The sequence below is a fragment of the Muntiacus reevesi genome, chromosome 1 (assembly GCF_963930625.1).
Source record: "Muntiacus reevesi chromosome 1, mMunRee1.1, whole genome shotgun sequence".
Lineage (NCBI taxonomy): Eukaryota > Metazoa > Chordata > Mammalia > Artiodactyla > Cervidae > Muntiacus > Muntiacus reevesi.
Genome location: NC_089249.1, coordinates 42,114,181 through 42,131,285, shown reverse-complemented (window position 1 = coordinate 42,131,285; position 17,105 = coordinate 42,114,181). Strand labels below are relative to the sequence as shown.

Below are 17,105 nucleotides of genomic sequence, written 5' to 3'. Positions count from 1 at the left end.
AAGAGAACTATCTCAAATGCAGACTTATGGCTAATAGGGCATTCCTAGTGGCCCAACAGTGAAGAATTTGCTTGCCAGTGCAAGAGACAAGGGTTCAATCCCTGGCCCAGAACCCCACATGCCACAGAGCCGCTAAGCCCATGCACCCCAACTCTGGAGCCTGTGCTTAGAGCCCGGAAGCCCCAACCACTGAGCCCATGCGCCCCAACTACTGAAGCCGGTGCACCCTAGAGCCCAAGCTCCACAAGAGAAGGCACCACAGTGAGAGGCCTGCGCACCGCACCTGGAGAGTAGGCCACGCTCATCACAACTAGAGAAACGCCTGCGCAGCAACAAAGACCCAGCACAGCCCCCTCCCCCAAAATTAAGTATTATAGTTAATAAAATATTTTCAATTTTCATGGGATGATAATGTGTCTGTGTGTGCAGGTCTGACTCTCTGCGATTCCATGGACTGTAGCCCACCAGGCTCCCCTGTCCATGGGATTTCCCAGGCAACAAAACTGGAGTGGGTTGTCGTTTCCTTCTCCAGGGGTTCGTCCCCACCCAGGGATCAAACCCAAGTCTCCTGCATTGGCAGGCAGATTCTTTACCACTCTGCCACCTAGGAAACCACAGATAATAGAGGTCCAAAAAAATCCCTTTTCTGAAAGCCTTGGGGTTAATTAGCCCTGTTTCAGAATTCAGACTTTTTTCTTGAAATATAGAAAGGTTAACACAATGCATACTGTATATCACCTCTACCTGGGTCCAGGGCAACACTTCATTGCCAAGCATGATAATATTTTTGCTGAAAGACATACACATATTCCCACAAAGGGGCATAAACAGAGACTACAATTAGTCTTACACCACTTCAAGTCAGGGTCGTTACCAACTGAATTAACAAAAACAATTTTCAGTTTAGAGAGCATTTTAGATTTCAGAATTGCACATAAGGACTGCAGGTTAGGAGTGCTTTGCTGACCTTTACACTGATCCCCTGACAAAACCGGGGCTTAGTTCAGTGTTAATGCTGCTCTAAGTGCAAGCAAGGGTCTCAGAAAAAAAGAAAAAAACATGCAAAGGACATGCTTAAATGGTAAGGTAACTTTTAGCAACATCTGGCAAAACAACAACAAATGATAATCTTTAAAATAGCAGAGTCCAAGGACTCAAATACAGTTCCCTAAAAGCCACAGCTAAGGATTCTATATAGCTTAGCACAGCGGAACATTAGTACCTTCTAGCTAGCTAGTCCTTCTTCTCTCACTTGAAAGGCAAAACTAAGTCTTCTTTTTTTTTTTGGGGGGGGGGGGTAGTAGTAGAGTAAATACAGTACACACTTAAAGCTAGATGTAGCATCTCAATTTCCAATTCAAGGACGTAACTAAGATATGCTAAAGACACTTTCAATGTAACTTTGTAAGAACACCTGTCCCCTTAACTATCTTCCCATTCTTGACTGCTGCAGCTTTTTACAAGAGTTGAGTCTAAAATAGTGCTGTCTGAACAAAGTATAACACAAGTCACAAATGTGAGTTCTGTGTAATTTAAAATTTTCTAGAAGCCAGATGTTTTTTAAGTTTAAAAATAGATATACTTAATTTATTCAAATATATCCAAAATATTTTTACTTTAAAATGTAATCTTTAGAACTGTATTGCTGAGATTTTAATACTACGATTTACAGTCTTCTCAGTATGCATTTAACCTTTAAGCATCTCGATTCAGAGTAACTGCTGTAGGTGCTCTGTGGACATATGTGGCCACTGACTACCACAGTGGACTGTGCAGGATTAAAATTTAATGGTGGTGACTATACAGCCCACAACAAAGTTAATTTAATCCTGTTTTACATTGGACCTCCATCCCCTCTCAAACCTGCCTGCCACCTTCGAGGCTGCCCTAGACTCACAGGCTCGGTAGAACCACAAACAAATGTTTTCCATTTGAGCTTTCTTCCCTCCCCAGCTAAACTAAATTCTAATACAGGTTAAAATTACTTCAAAAAGTGGTTTCTCATGAAAAGAATGAACAAAACTCTACTTGTTTCATCTTTTATCACATTTGCAAATTTACATTTCAAAGTACCGGCCGAGATTTGTTAAGAATAAAGACAAAGGCCTGATTTCATTTCTTTTTGGTTATCTCAAAATACAAGTATTAAAACCACATTTATATTAATAAGATTACTGCAGATGGTGATTGCAGCCGTGAAATTAAAGACGTTTACTCCTTGGAAGGAAAGTTAGGACCAACCTAGACAGCATATTAAAGAGCAGAGACATTACTTTGTCAACAAAGGTCCGTCTAGTCAATGCTATGGTTTTTTCAGTGGTCATGTATGGATGTGAGAGTTGGATTATAAAGAAAGCTGAGCACAGAAGAATTGATGCTTTTGAACTGTGGTGTTGGAGATGACTCTTCAGAGTCCCTTGGACTGCAAGGAGATCCAACTAGTCCATCATAAAGGAGATCAGTCCTGGGTGTTCATTGGAAGGACTGATGTTGAAGCTGAAACTCCAATTCTTCAGTCACCTGATGTGATGAGCTGACTCAATGGAAAAGACCCTGATGCTGGGAAAGATTGAGGGCAGGAGGAGAAGGGGACGACAGAGGATGAGATGGTTAGATGGCATCACCGACTCCATGAACATGGGTTTGGGTAGACTCCGGGAGTTGGTGATGGACAGGGAGGCCTGGTATGCTGCAGTTCATGGGGTCGCAAAGAGTCAGACACAACTGAGCGACTGAACTGAACTGAACCTGCCATTACATTTATATCTGCCATCACCAAGGAGATGGGGACAGCCTTGAACTCTCACCAGGAGAAGCTGGGTGGTTCCCAAGTATCTTTACTCCACTTTACTATGTGCCTGAAATTTTCCATAAGTTAAAAAGAAAAAAAGAAAAAAAAATGGAGGTAAGATAATAGTCCAAGGGCATGTGAATGATGATAATAATAGTTATTAAAAAATGCTATCATTTTTGTTATTCATACGATGTAGAAAGCAATTTATAAGAATAGTCTGAAGAGATTAAGGGATCAAAAGTTTAAACAAGACATGGCTGTGGGACCTCACAGCTAAAGAACTATGTATTTCCCCTTACAGGGAGTCTAAGGATTACTTTGTGAAATCTGTTTCCTTCCATTACTTTTGCAGAGTTGACACTTCTTAGCAAATTGGCTTCTACCCTAAACATTTCTTTTATCAACCACACAATCTCTCTTCTAGGCAAAAGCAACACAGTAAAACAAGAACATGTTGCTTTGTCTCAAAGAAAATTACTATTACATTCTCATACCCAAGGAGTAACAGTTTTGGACAGGTTACTAGGTTTGTAAATACCATTTTAAGCCTCTTTATGTTTAAAATAACAACCCAAATCCTGGTAAAAGACTGCTTGTACACTGTGAACCCAGAACAAATGCACCATTTTAGCCGATTCCAAAAGATTACCCTTATGCTTTAAAAGTTGAGCCAACACTAATTAAATCTTCTGGCAACTCTTGAGGTTGTGCTTCATCATATTACCTCAGAGTGGTTTAATTAAACTGAAATTAGGCTTCTGTCACTCCTAAAATCTACCTCCAAATCTGAACCAGAGTCTCCAGTGGTTTCAGCTGCTTCAACCGCATTGTGGTACGGATTTAACATTCTGAGGCATTCCCAAATATTACAAACCACACTTAGAACACAGACTACAACAAGAAACAGATGTGGGTTAACCAGAACATTATCTTCACAGATAGGAGGTAATGGCAAACCTTCTGTAGACATGACATCCGTTTTTGAGCATTTTCGTCAGCTCATTAAATGTCAACACAGGATTACCCATCTTGGAATGCAGCCAGTCTGCTACCAAACTTGCTGCTATGCAACTTCTCTTGACTAGACATGTTCAAGAAATAGATGACAACAGGACAATCAGGCACCCATCATGAAATGAACTGGGAATACTATCAAGTTCCAAAAGAAAATTCAAACAAACCATTCCTTTTATAGAAGCCCAGCCAATATTCAAAACAAGCAGTGAATTATTAGTTTATATATTACATATATAAACAATTATATATTGCATATATTAACATATGATTAATATATATTAATATATGATTATATATATATATGACAAATAGGTATCATTGGGACTGATTCATATACTCCATAGGGTATAAAGTATAATTTCACAGAAATGGCCTTTTTGAAAACAGAAGACAGTATACATTGATGGCAATAACATTTCAGTCATGCAGAATCTCACTGGAGTGAGAAGTGAAGAGAAACGCTTTGCACCCAGTAGGGGAAACAGAGGGATACTCTGCATCTGTTTAAGAGAGCAGTAAGAGCAAATTCAGTGCTGCATTTAAAGACTTTAACCTACTTCAAGACATTTTATGTCTGAGTAAATACAAGTGATTTTCAATACGGAAAAAGAAAGTGTCACACTTGCACTAGGTAGTTTTATAGTATTTTTACAAGGAGTCATGTTTAGAATACCAAACATTTGCAGTTACTATGCTCTTTTACAGACAAGACCTACAAATTGCTATTGTGACCAAAGCATTCTAAAGCAAGAATTACTCAGCAAAACTATAAAATTGAGAACAGATTTTCAACTGAAGGTATCGTTAAGATGAAAACCAACCCCACCTTAGTCAATTTACTCAACTGCTTCATGAGACACCTCTGAGAACCCCAATGTCCTAGAGCCTTTAATGACCCTACTGGGAGAACCACCAGCACATTAACAAGGGAAAACTGATCCCTTTCCTCTCGCTCAAGAACAACTTATGTACACTCTATTTGGAGTCTTAGCATGGAAAATTGACTCTAACATCTTAGTAATTAAGGCAAATTACTCCAGTACCAATGAGCATGCCTCATGTCCAGATTCTGGTTTTAAATACTATTCTTCATTAAGAAGAACCATGGCTCCTTGGCATGGGAAATAAAAGAGAAAGCTGGACTATACTGTTGTTCCAAAAAGTGTTTTTAAAATGATGGGGACTGCTTACAAAAGTAAAATTAAATTCCCACATGATCCAGCAATCCTACTTCTGGTACAGATTGAAAAATGAGATCCCAAAGAGGTATTCGCACCTCATATTCATTGTGGTACGGTTATTTACAATAGCCCAGAGGTGGAACCAACTTAAATGCCCATCAAAAGATGAATGGTTAGAGAAAATGTAGTATATGCATAAATGGAATATTATTCAGCCTAAAAAAAGATGGGAATCCTATCACATGACACAAACATGGATGAACTTGAGGACATTATGCTACGTGAGATACAGCCAGTCACAAAAAGGTAATACCGCATAATTCCACTTAGATGAGTTATCTAAAGTAATCAAATCCTGAGAATCAGAAGTAAAATGGTGTTTGCCAGGAGTTGTTCAATAGGATTGGAGATTCAGTTGTGCAAGATAAAAAAGTTCGGGAGATCTTGAACAATAATGCACATATAATTAGCACCACTGTATGTTTTAAAATGGTTAAGGTGGTAGCTTTTATGTTATGTGTTTTTCACCACAATTTAAAAAAAAAAAAAAGGACACATGTGAAAACAATATGGAATCACTTTGATGGTACTCCTATTGCCAATTCTGGGATAATCTTTGCAACAATATAATGATGACAATGCAAGGTAACCTGTGGAATAAATTGAACATCCATGGGTTCATATGTATAAAAATATGTATGTACAAATATACATGAATAATTGAATAAATAGGAAAGGGGACATCTCTTCCTTATGAGAGAATTCCAATTAATATAATAGGAATAATGGAAATGGTATAAGTGTTCATTTCCTGGTGATCACTATTCTCTGAGTACATAAAACAAATCTGGGTGAAAGTTTTACTACTCTTGCCAATTTTTTGTTGAAATCTGAAATTACTTCAAAAAGAAAGAGGCAGCAGAACTCAACACAAAAAGTACCGTACAGGAAACCTGAATTCCATTGTTTTCTTTCTAAGTAGAAAGTTCCATGATCTTTGGCAAATAAAAAAAGCTAATCAGAAAGCACCAAGCACTGCTCCATTTTAAGAAACAAAACCTGGGTTAGAAAAAATACATGTTTGCTTGAGTACAGGGAACCATCCAGAAACCATCTGATGATAATATCTGAACTGTCTGAACATGGCTTTTTTCCCCAAAGATAATGATACTCTGAAAACACATGAAATACTGTTTCCTTACTATCTGCAGACTAACGAAATTCACTGTGACCCAGAAGAGTTTGGGGTTTTTGCCCCCATATTTTAAGAATAACACTGTAACTAACACAAAAATAGTATTATTAATCTCAACCAGACATAAAAGCCAAGTCATAAATCAATCCAAAATCAAAATGAATGAACAACAAAACTAAATAACTCTGAACAAGGACTAGATTAATAGCAAAGCCTCTAATTTCAATCCTACTTACTAACTACAAGTCTGGCAGATTTCAGAAGCTCAAAATAATAAATTAAATGACAAAACACTAGTCTACTGAAAATCTCAGCACAATAAAAGGGATTCTAACTCCTTCCCTAAGATTATTATTTTAGATCATATCTATCAAAAACAATCACAGTACAATGAATGAAGAGTTTGGGAACTCAAGAGTTCAACCAAAAAATTAACAGGGCCTGCATTATAACATTCCTAACATTTTAAAACTGAAAACTCCATTTAAAGTGGGGGAAAAAAAGACTGAAGGTGAATCCTTTGCTCATTATGGATAATGTTAGGAATGACTATTACACAGAATCCTTAAATAGCTGGTGATAAGGTGAAAATACTTGTCATTGTTAACACCGTTCAATGTTTTGCAAATTCCCTCCCAAGAAGTCCCAAAATTGTGGTCCTTGCCATTTATATGACTGCTTACCCTTTCCAAATCTAATAATAAAAATAAAATCTCTGTGACCCCTTTAAAAGTATACATAATAGCTTCCAAGCTACAGGGAAATAACTGCCTGAAAAATGTTTTACATGGACTCCATTAACATCTACATGTTTGGTAAGCTTCAAACAACAGCTTTCAATATTTATTTAAACCCATCACATATGTTAATAATGAAGTAGTCTGCATAGAGGTCAATGCAAAATCTAAATGAATAGCTTACCAGAAGTTAGTATCAGTAAAACTGAGTTACCAAAGATACTGAACCTCCAATATGCCAAGTTTTCTTTAGATGAGAGGAATTACAGGCACAGTATATAAGGAAAAATTTAAAGGAAAAAAAAAACACAGTCATGTCATCTGTGATATACATTCCTTCTTAGCAATTCTCCCATGATATGCATGATATGCATCCCATGATACTCTATGATATGCAATTAGTATAAAAAGCATCAGAAAACGTTAAAGCTGGAAGGAACGTCAAGATCATCAGGTTCAAATGATCTCAATGGTCAAAATACAAAAATCAGCAATTATGTGAATTATTTATAGTCACCCAGTTAAATGTCAAAATCATGAGAACTAGGTCCAATATCACAAAATGATTCAATAAAGATCTAGAGATTACCTCCATAAGAACTAAAAACTGTTATAAATTGTAAAGAGGTTGACTTCTCTTCTCAAGAAAGTAGGACACAGAAAGTCAGCACTCCTACTTCAGGGGCAGAAAAACCAAAGGAACAAAACAGGTACTTCTAAAATAATCAGACTGTAACTAAAAACAGCTCCCCACATATTAAATGGCTTAATAATAAAACATGAGATGGAAACGTATAATACGATAATATTTAAAAAATGATACAAGTGCAAGTTCAAACTTGGTCACTAAAATGCTTTCTAAGTACCAATGTGTATCAGATTATCCTAATTTACACAAATAAAATTATTATAACTCCAAAGTGAGGTAAATGCATCTTGCCTGGTGAGGCTCACGGGTTTGTTGTGGCAGTTCAGGAAAAGTATGATTACACCTATGATCAAGTAAGTTTCTCTCATCATAAATACGTGCAATAATTCTTTTAGAGCCAAAGTAGAGTGGATAATGAGATGACAGAGCTTATAATTGGATGATGTACTACTCTGCCTACTGCAGACTGCAGTAACAAGTTTAAAAATGTTGTTAGAACTGTACATCAACTTTCATATAGGTATGAAACAGATAACTTTCATACAGGAGCTTAAATATGTATATAATCGTTAAGATACATCCCAAACAGAAATAAGAAATATAATGGGAGAGTATCATGTTTACAACTCAATGAATACAGGCCCCAAATCCAGGTGTTCTGTTGAGCTGAGGAATCTAACAGTGGAATTTATCAGTATTTTTCTGTTATAATATGTCAAGAATACATGGGGGAAAAACATATATATTCACATACATATACTATGGTAAAGTAGTAGGAATGGGTAAAGATTCAGATTGTTTAAGTTCATTATCTTGAACCTTTCTCTAAAACTAAAAGTAAAATCAATTTTACGAGACAGTGTTATAAACTGGCAAAGATTTAAAAGGAAGAACTTGTTGGTACTTGTCATATACTCAGGAGTGCTTTACCTCAACAGATGAGATGATTACCCCAATAATGATTACATTATTATAATTTCTTAAGGAGGAATTAATCTTAGAAACAAACAATATGGAAAACCATCATAAATGGGTCTTTGTGTGTTTCAACAGACTTTCACAATACTCAGGCTAAAGATGCCAGACAAAGAAATTACTTTAAAAAGAAATCTCAATACTTGGGAAACAGATTTCTTTATAAGAGTACTGATTAAACAGAGGAAGCTGTCATGAAAGGAAAATGTAGCCCTGCAATTTCAGGCTTAGACTATGAAACAGAACATTCACCAAAGGCCAAGTTTTCAGTACACATCCTACACAATAATACCCTCTTTATTCAAAAATTCCTTGGACTCAAAGTTCTAATAATTTCTGTTTCTCTTTCCCAACAGAACTGTGCCAGGCATACCTAGATTTTGGAGAAAATATCTATGGACACTGTATTCTCTAAAATAGGGAAATTTACAATAAAAGAGATTTGAAAAAAATTCTATGTCTTTGACAAAGATCAGAAAATCTTTATCTCCACTAGCTCTTGCTGCATTTGTCAGCATAAGCTCTGAAACAAAAAGGGGAAAAAAAACAAATAACAAGCATATACTAAGAAAATAAATCATGAGAAAATCTCAGAGATTTTAATACTAAAATCTCTATAATAGTATTACTATTTTCAATAAAACCAGTGATTGAAATCACATTAATAATGTCAAGTTAAACTGGTATGTAAAAATCATCCTCAAGAAAATACAAGCTAACAGCATATTCTTAGCTTTATATAAATATTTTAAACTTATAGATTATCTATGATATGTCTTCACTATTGGTGAGCAATACTGCAGGCCAGTAGTGCTACAAATGCTTAACGCTCTTGGCGGTGAGAGTGGATCAAGAAACATGAGAATATTGTTAAGACACAATGTGCTTCTGCCTACTGTAAGGCCTTATAAAACAGAAATAAAGGCTTGTTTAATGTCCCCTACCAGAAAAAAGAAACAACCTTTCTGGCTAACGCTTTAGTATTTATTATCAGATTATTATCAGAAAGTATTTTAGTATTTATTATTTTAACACCTGAGTGGAGGGTAGAGGGAACTCCAGGGCAGACAAGTAAACTAAAAGCTTGTGTGTAAAAGGTGATGAAATGATTTCAGCATAATGAAGAAACACAAACAAGTACCTACAGTTAAGTGGTCCCTATCAGTTCACAAATATGAAAATCAGACATACACTCACAGAAACATTCTTATATTAAAGCGCCAGTCAATATGATGATCATCTTTAAAAAAAAAAAAAAAAGACATCATTAGCACTTCACTATATAGCATTGCTCTCTGTGGAAGTTGGTTATAAATCTCAGGCAAACCTATTTATTTTTTCTTGCAACTCTGGACAACAAAAATGAAGTCTGAAACCCAAAGCTCCCTATTAATTTTCTCTGGTTTCCCCCAATCCTCAGACCTAGCTCCCCAACATATCCAGCACCTGGTTACATCACCATTTATCAAAAGAAGTGAGTGAGAACCTGATCTAAGTAATCTCCACTGAGGGAGCAGAGCACATAACCAAATGAACACTTTGAGCTCTTCGCATAAGATCCACTCAAAACACAAGAGCTTACTAAGCTTTACAGTGCTACGTGACCATTTACCAAACCCCTATTTTTAATTCCCAAATGTACTGGAAACATATAACCCAGGTAAACTTGAAGTCTTCCAGAAGAGACAGGGCCACTACAACTGTAATTTAATATTTTCTTATAGTCCCAGGAAAAAGCACCTTTCATTCTGGGGCATGACAAAAGAAGCGGGGAAGCTTTCTAAAGAGAAGGGGACTAGCAGGGAGCATGTGACCTAGACTAGGTCAGATGAGCACTAAGGGTAAGTTGATTACTTGCTAGCCAGCAAGTAATCTAAGAAAAGAGAGCATTTTTTAAATTATGTATCTTCCCAAAAGTTTTAGTCGACCTACTACCAAGTAAGGCAAGAAGAAAAGCTGGGGTCGCAGCTGCTCCTATAATCACTACTTGTCTCAGAGTAGGAACCTAACAGTTCTTCTTCCTCACTTATGCTAGACTGATTTAGATGGTGAGCTGTGCTCCTTCCTTAGCTTGTCATATAGCAACAGTTTTAGATTACAGTATCAGCTCTATTTCCCAGATGAATCTGTAAAAAAAAAAATTTTTTTATACTGTAATTATAATTCAAATTACAAATGCATTGAATGCTCAATTTGGGAAACTTCATCAGAATCTCCAGGGGAAAAAACAAGGGGAGGTCTTTGTGTGTTGGATTTGGTAGAAGCAGATATATCACCAACCCTTAACAATCTGTCAAAAAGAGAACAAATAGCAGTTGTGTTCCAATAAACCTGGAAGAAAGCTGAGTGCCAAAGAATTGATGCTTTTGAACTGTGGTGTTGGAGAAGACTCTTAAGAGTCCCTTGGACTGCAAGGAGGTTCAAACAGTCTATCCTAAAGAAACCAGTCCTGAATATTCATTGGAAGAACTGATGCTGAAGCTGAAACTCCAATACTTTGGCCACCTGATGTGAAGAGCTGACTCACTGGAAAAGACCCTGATGCTGGGAAAGATTGAGGGCAGGAGGAGAAGGGGACGACAGAGGATGAGATGGTTGGATGGCATCACCAACTCGACGGACATGAGTTTGAGTAAACTCCGGGAGATGATGATGGACAGGGAGGCCTGGCGTGCTGCAGTCCATGGGGTCACAAAGAGTCGGACACGACGGAGCAACTAAACTGAACTGACTGAAACCTGGAAGAAGAGAAGCAGATCCGAAAGGAAAGTTTAAGGATGGCGGTACAAGTCAAGAAAGAAAAAGGAAGTGAGAAAGCAAATGACATCACATATATTAATATGTATACACAGCTCAAGAGGCCAGAATTAACCCTAATTTTTAGACCTACTGCATTTCCTACAAACTACGAAAATAAATCCTGTAGAATATTCTATATTGTTATAGGATATGTATGCATTTTTATTCTTAAACACTGTCATTCAGAACCTCCATAAATTCCCATTTCTCTACCCAAATCTCTCCTCGACTTCTTGTGATTTCTAATAAATTTCTCTAAATAGTGACCTAACATAGATAAGACTTGAAAAATTCCTAGAAAGAAACCAATGTTTTATTTACAATCTAAACGGTCATAATAAGCTAAGAAAGATAAGATCAAATACAGAATTTTTTAAATCCCTATGAAATAAAAAATCACGTTCTCTTCTCTGATGTAAACTATGTGCTCCTGCCTTATGTGCAGACAGTCCTCTGGGACACACGGGTCACAACTGTTTTTCTAAGAGTAGTAACACATATATACTCATGGAGAGTCCAGGGCGGATCAACAATTCGCAATTCGTGAACTGGAGGAGAATGGTGTGTGATCTGTACCCCAGTGATGCTAATGGCCTGTCTGAAAAGTAAACTCACAACCTCTGTCTCAACAGCACTGCACTCCAGCTGCTAAAAATTCCAACACTAACGTGGATTTAGCGAGGGTGGGGGCAGTGAAACACTAACAACAGGGAAGACATTTGTATAGTCAAGTCTATGCAAAGTTTTCTATTAATGGAAACCAGCTGCAAGAGCAGAAGATGGTTTTCAGGATTTAAGCCCAGTGGAATACTAATGGGTTTTTTTTCTATTCCAAGATTCCAATCTGAAACAAGGCCCTTTATCTCATTACTCCCTGAGAGTCCCTGTCACTCCCAAGAATTACCTTTCTAAAGTAACTGCTCTATAGCCCAAATTATCTATTACAAGATGCGTGCCATGGCTCTGAAGAGTCATTCAAACCTACTCCTTATATGAGAAGTCATGTGATCTCCAAAGAAATACTGTGATCAAAACTCTGTTTTAACCACGTGACCTACAAGACCTCTGGCAGAGCCCAGTTTAAAGTTGTAGAATTCAGACTTCACATTCATTATCAGGGATTTTTACCCTTTACAAAACAAAGTAATAAAGTATTCACATATGGTGGCTGTTTCCACCATAATTCTATTCTGACTGCCCCAACTTAGTTCTATGATTTAAATATTTTTCTCTCAAGCCCTGGCTAATTAATTTTTCTCCCACACAGCTCATAAATCAATTGAAAAACTGTTTGCATGTAACCATCTTAATAGTTAATATATACCACCACCTTCCCCAACACCAACAAAAAGTATGTATGTATGCTCTGTTTTCCTGACAATGACTACCAGCTCTTCCAGTATCAAGCTTTTTTAACATCTGATTTGTGCAAACTGCTCCTAGGAAATTCAGGCAGTGGTTTTACCCATAATGAGAAAAATCATTCACATAAGCTTTTAAGAATACAAATAGATGAACACCTATTTCTCATGCAAGATTAACTGAGAAATCTTGTGGTGAGTTGGAAGAAAAGATGTTAACTCCTAGAATCCTAAAGGTTGATTAAAATACAAGACGCCTCTGGCATCCCATTGCAGGGACAAGTATATCTGGATCATATCACCATCAACTCAAAAACCGTTATAAAAGTGGTTTTAAAGTGAAAAAGCAAGAAACAAACCTCAATTTTGTCTGTTTTGGCATCTCCCCAGTATATTTTGCCTTCATCATAATCCAAGGCTAAACCATTGGGCCAACCAAGAGAAGTGTTAACCAACACTACTCGATCAGAACCATCCAAAGCTGCTCGCTCAATTTTCGGGATTTCTCCCCAGTCAGTCCAATACATGTACCTACAGAAGTATACAGAGTATGAGCTAAAAACGGATAATGAACTGTAAATTTCAGCTATCCTAAAGGTGAGACCCAACCCTCTTTTACATTGGTTACCAGATAACACCTACAGAAGGAAAAACAAGTTAAGACTTAAAACATACAATGAGTCCATTTAAGACATTTATAATTGCAGGGTATAAGCTTGTAAAAAAATTTTTTCAGATGAAACAGTGTTTTCTAGGAGCGATAATGAAAAATGCCTTCCAATAATGAGACTATGTTTAGATTTTCCCCCAAGATATTTTGTGTCCCTTACCAGCAACAATCTTCTCTCTCTTGCTAGCTTATCATCTGACAGAAAAAGGTTATCCCAGTAGTAATATTCAGATGGAACACCGATTTCCCCAAATAACTAACTCTTCTCGTACCGCTGATTCTTGTGGCTCCTGAGAGTTTAAGGGGCTCAAAGGCATTGCTACGCACTGAAGTGTAATAATCTGTCATTATGTTCACCCTCAGGATGACTCTCATAATAACAATTAATGTTGATGAGTATGTAGAAAGCTGTGTTTCCCTGGATCATGGTCAGGGTGTAATAGCCAAAAAAAAAAAAAAAGGAAGACAGATCAGGCATATAGCTGCATGTCCTGACCAAGTTTTAGAAATCAGGCCATTCATATATTTAGGTACATTTAAAAAGAAACATATTCTTTACCAAATCATCCTAGAAGTACTGAAAATGAGACGAAACTAAATTTTCTAGGGGAACAGAAAGAGTTCTGAAAACAAGTTCTCTCCATATTTTTCATGGTCATGATGCAACCTTGGCAAAATCTGCAGCCAACACCCAAAGTCAGCAAGTATGGACTTAATTTAGAAAGAAAACGTATTCAAAACATTCAAGGAAAAAAACTAGCAATTCATTAACTTGAGGTTTTATTCCAATCACTATATTCTAAAAATGCACAGTCATTAAAGAACTATTTATTGGAAAGCAACGTATACTTCATGTTGTTTTTGTCAATGTTTTGGGTACCTGCAGAAATAGAAACCCCTGGCAAAATTTTCTGTCAGCAGAGCCTCTTACCCAACCATGGGATCTAGCACAATAGCCCGGGGTTCCTCTAAGTCCTCTGAAATCAAGATCTTCCTCATGGTCCCGTTGAGCCTCGTCACCTCTATCCGGTCAGTGCCAGTGTCTGTCCAGTAGAGATTCCGGGCGACCCAATCGACAGCAATGCCATCAGGGTGGGCAATCTGAGCAGTGACCACGAACTGACTGCCCGATCCGTCTATGAAGGAGCGGCGGATGGCCCTCACTTCATCATCGGTCCAGTAGATATAGCCTTCCACGGGGTCATAATCTATGGCAATGGCATGGCGGATGTCTTCTAACTGTAGAACAATGTCAGTAAAATCTGGTGTATCCAAAGAAATGCGTCTCAGGTCTGTCCTTCGGGCTAAAAGCAGTAATTCAGTGGCACCTAGAACGACAGAGTGAAAAACAATGAAGAAAAAATGGAAACCCACAGGCCAAATTTAGTCTCTAAATAAAGAATGCAGAACTTTTTCAAGAACTGAAAAGCAAGAAGTATAAAAGGATACTAGGGTCTATTTAGGGTATAATAGAAAGTAATGCAGTAAAACAGGAGTAGCTGGACTAAGAGGTCATGCTCTGTAATGGCTGAAATCTCCAAATCAACTTCTGATTCTCTGTCTGGCTTCATTCATTATATAGCCCCTGGAATTAAGAACAGCCACTTAAAGATGAAATGAATATAACTAAGTAATGACTAAGAAGCTAAGTAGCTAAACATTAGAGAAAGTATAGGATATAGGTCCTTTGTTCAAGAAGGATGTTTAAAAAGGTAAGGAATCCAGGACAAGGATCTTTTGTGATTAATGAGAATGTTCTAAAACTGGATGGATTGTGATGGTTGCCCAGCTTTGTAAATTGACTAAAAATCACTGAACTGTACACTTGAAAAGGCTAAATTTTATGATATGTAAATTACCTCAGTCAAGTTGTTTTAACAAAAAGAACTATATGGCAACGTCTGACAGAACTGGGGACAAAACAGGCTATGGAGGAGGAAACAGCAGCAGAAAAGAGAGGGAATGTGAGGGGAGGTAACCAAATAAATGTGACCCCGTGGGTAAAGGTGAGAGCTGTGCGTGTAACAGAACCGGATTCAAGCAGTTACATAAAGTCAGGCAAAACACCTCATCTCTCTAAGCCTGATATCTTCACCGATATCTCATAGGGTTGCTGAGAGTCTTAGAGGAAATAAATACAAAACTCAGAAATGTACCAAATATATAAGTACTCAATAAATACTAGCTGATACATTATTCTCTAATAAAGTCTTAAATTTTTATTTCACTGAGTTTTAAATCAGATGTATTTATGAAGTGTTTTAAACCCAAAACAGCAATCAATAAACATACAGCTGAGAATGAGAACATAACTCAATCTTGTTTGTTTTGATTTTAAATGCTCAAGTAAACCACTAGCAAAAAATCATCTAATATTATATAAAAGCTAATAAAAAGATAGCAAGCAAGCTGACATCTGAAAGAGTGAAAAAAGATTCCCGACCAAAGAAATGAGTCTGAAAGAAAATACTGATATTAAACTTCAAGCATTAATCTGGAATTATAGTAGAAAAAACTGAGGAGAGAAGAAGCTCTCAGCATCAGCTTTTTGACTCATGGATTAATTATAAATAAACCCTACCTTGGGGAGAATACAGCCCTAAATGCCACAGTGGGCGCCAAGCAGGAGTAACTTTATACAGTTCACTGCCTCCGCTAATTACCAAAAGGAGCCAGCCACACACCCTTCAAACTCTTCAAGAAGTCTTAGAAAGTGAAGCTGTTATTTTGGCAAGGTGATTGAAACAAAATAGTTAACTTAAGGCTGCTGCTGCTGCTGCTAAGTCGCTTCAGTCGTGTCCGACTCTGTGCGACCCCATAGACGGCAGCCCATCAGGCTCCCTGTCCCTGGGATTCTCCAGCCCAAGAATACTGGAGTGGGTTGCCATTTCCCTCTCCAATGCATGGAAGTGAAAAGTGAAAGTGAAGTCGCTCAGTTGTGCCCGACTCTTAGCGACCCCATGGACTGCAACGCACCAGGCTTCTCCATCCATGGGATTTTCCAAGCAAGAGTACTGGAGTGGGGTGCCATTGCCTTCTCCGAACTTAAGGCTACTACTACATGCCAAATGTATATCTGAAATTAAAATGCTCGTTAAACAGGTACATTTGCACTGCTCTAAGGCTGTCAACCTAGACAGCTTATTAAAAAGCAAAGACATTACTTTGTCAACAAAGGTCTATCTAGTCAAGGCTATGGTTTTTCCAGTGGTCATGTATGGATGTGAGAGTCGGACTATAAAGAAAGCTGAGCGCCAAAGAATTGATGCTTTTGAACTGTGGTGTTGGAGAAGACTCTTGAGAGTCCCTTGGACTACAAGGACATCCAACCAGTCCATCATAAAGGAGATCAGTCCTGGGTGTTCATTGGAAAGACTGATGTTGAAGCTGAAACTCCAACACTTCAGCCACCTGATGCGATGAGCTCACTCACTGGAAAAGACCCTGATGCTGGGACTGAGGGCAGGAGGAGAAGGGGACGACAGAGGATGTGAGATGGTTGGATGGCATCATTGACTCAATGGACACGGGATTGGGTGGACTCCGGGAGTTGGTGATGGACAGGGAGGCCTGGCGTGCTGTGGTTCATGGAGTCACAGAGTCGGACACAACTGAGCGACTGAACTGAACTGAAGGCTGTAAGCAGACCACTATGGCTAAAATAAATCCTCTATTTTAAAGTCAGGCTACATTTTTTAACATAAAAGCAACATTACAAAAACCTTTT

General features: G+C 37.7%; 1 protein-coding gene across 2 annotated transcripts in view; it reads right to left on the bottom strand.

Moving 5' to 3' along the window:
- Nucleotides 1–17,105, bottom strand: part of LRP6 (LDL receptor related protein 6) — a 165,354-nt gene that overhangs the window by 58,946 nt on the left and 89,303 nt on the right. For both annotated transcript variants that reach the window (XM_065941188.1, XM_065941181.1), the window contains exons 6-7: nt 14,310–14,706; nt 13,068–13,239 (exon numbers count right to left, since the gene is read on the bottom strand). In XM_065941188.1, coding sequence (XP_065797260.1) covers nt 13,068–13,239; nt 14,310–14,706 — 569 coding nt within the window. The remainder of the gene's footprint in view (nt 1–13,067; nt 13,240–14,309; nt 14,707–17,105) is intronic.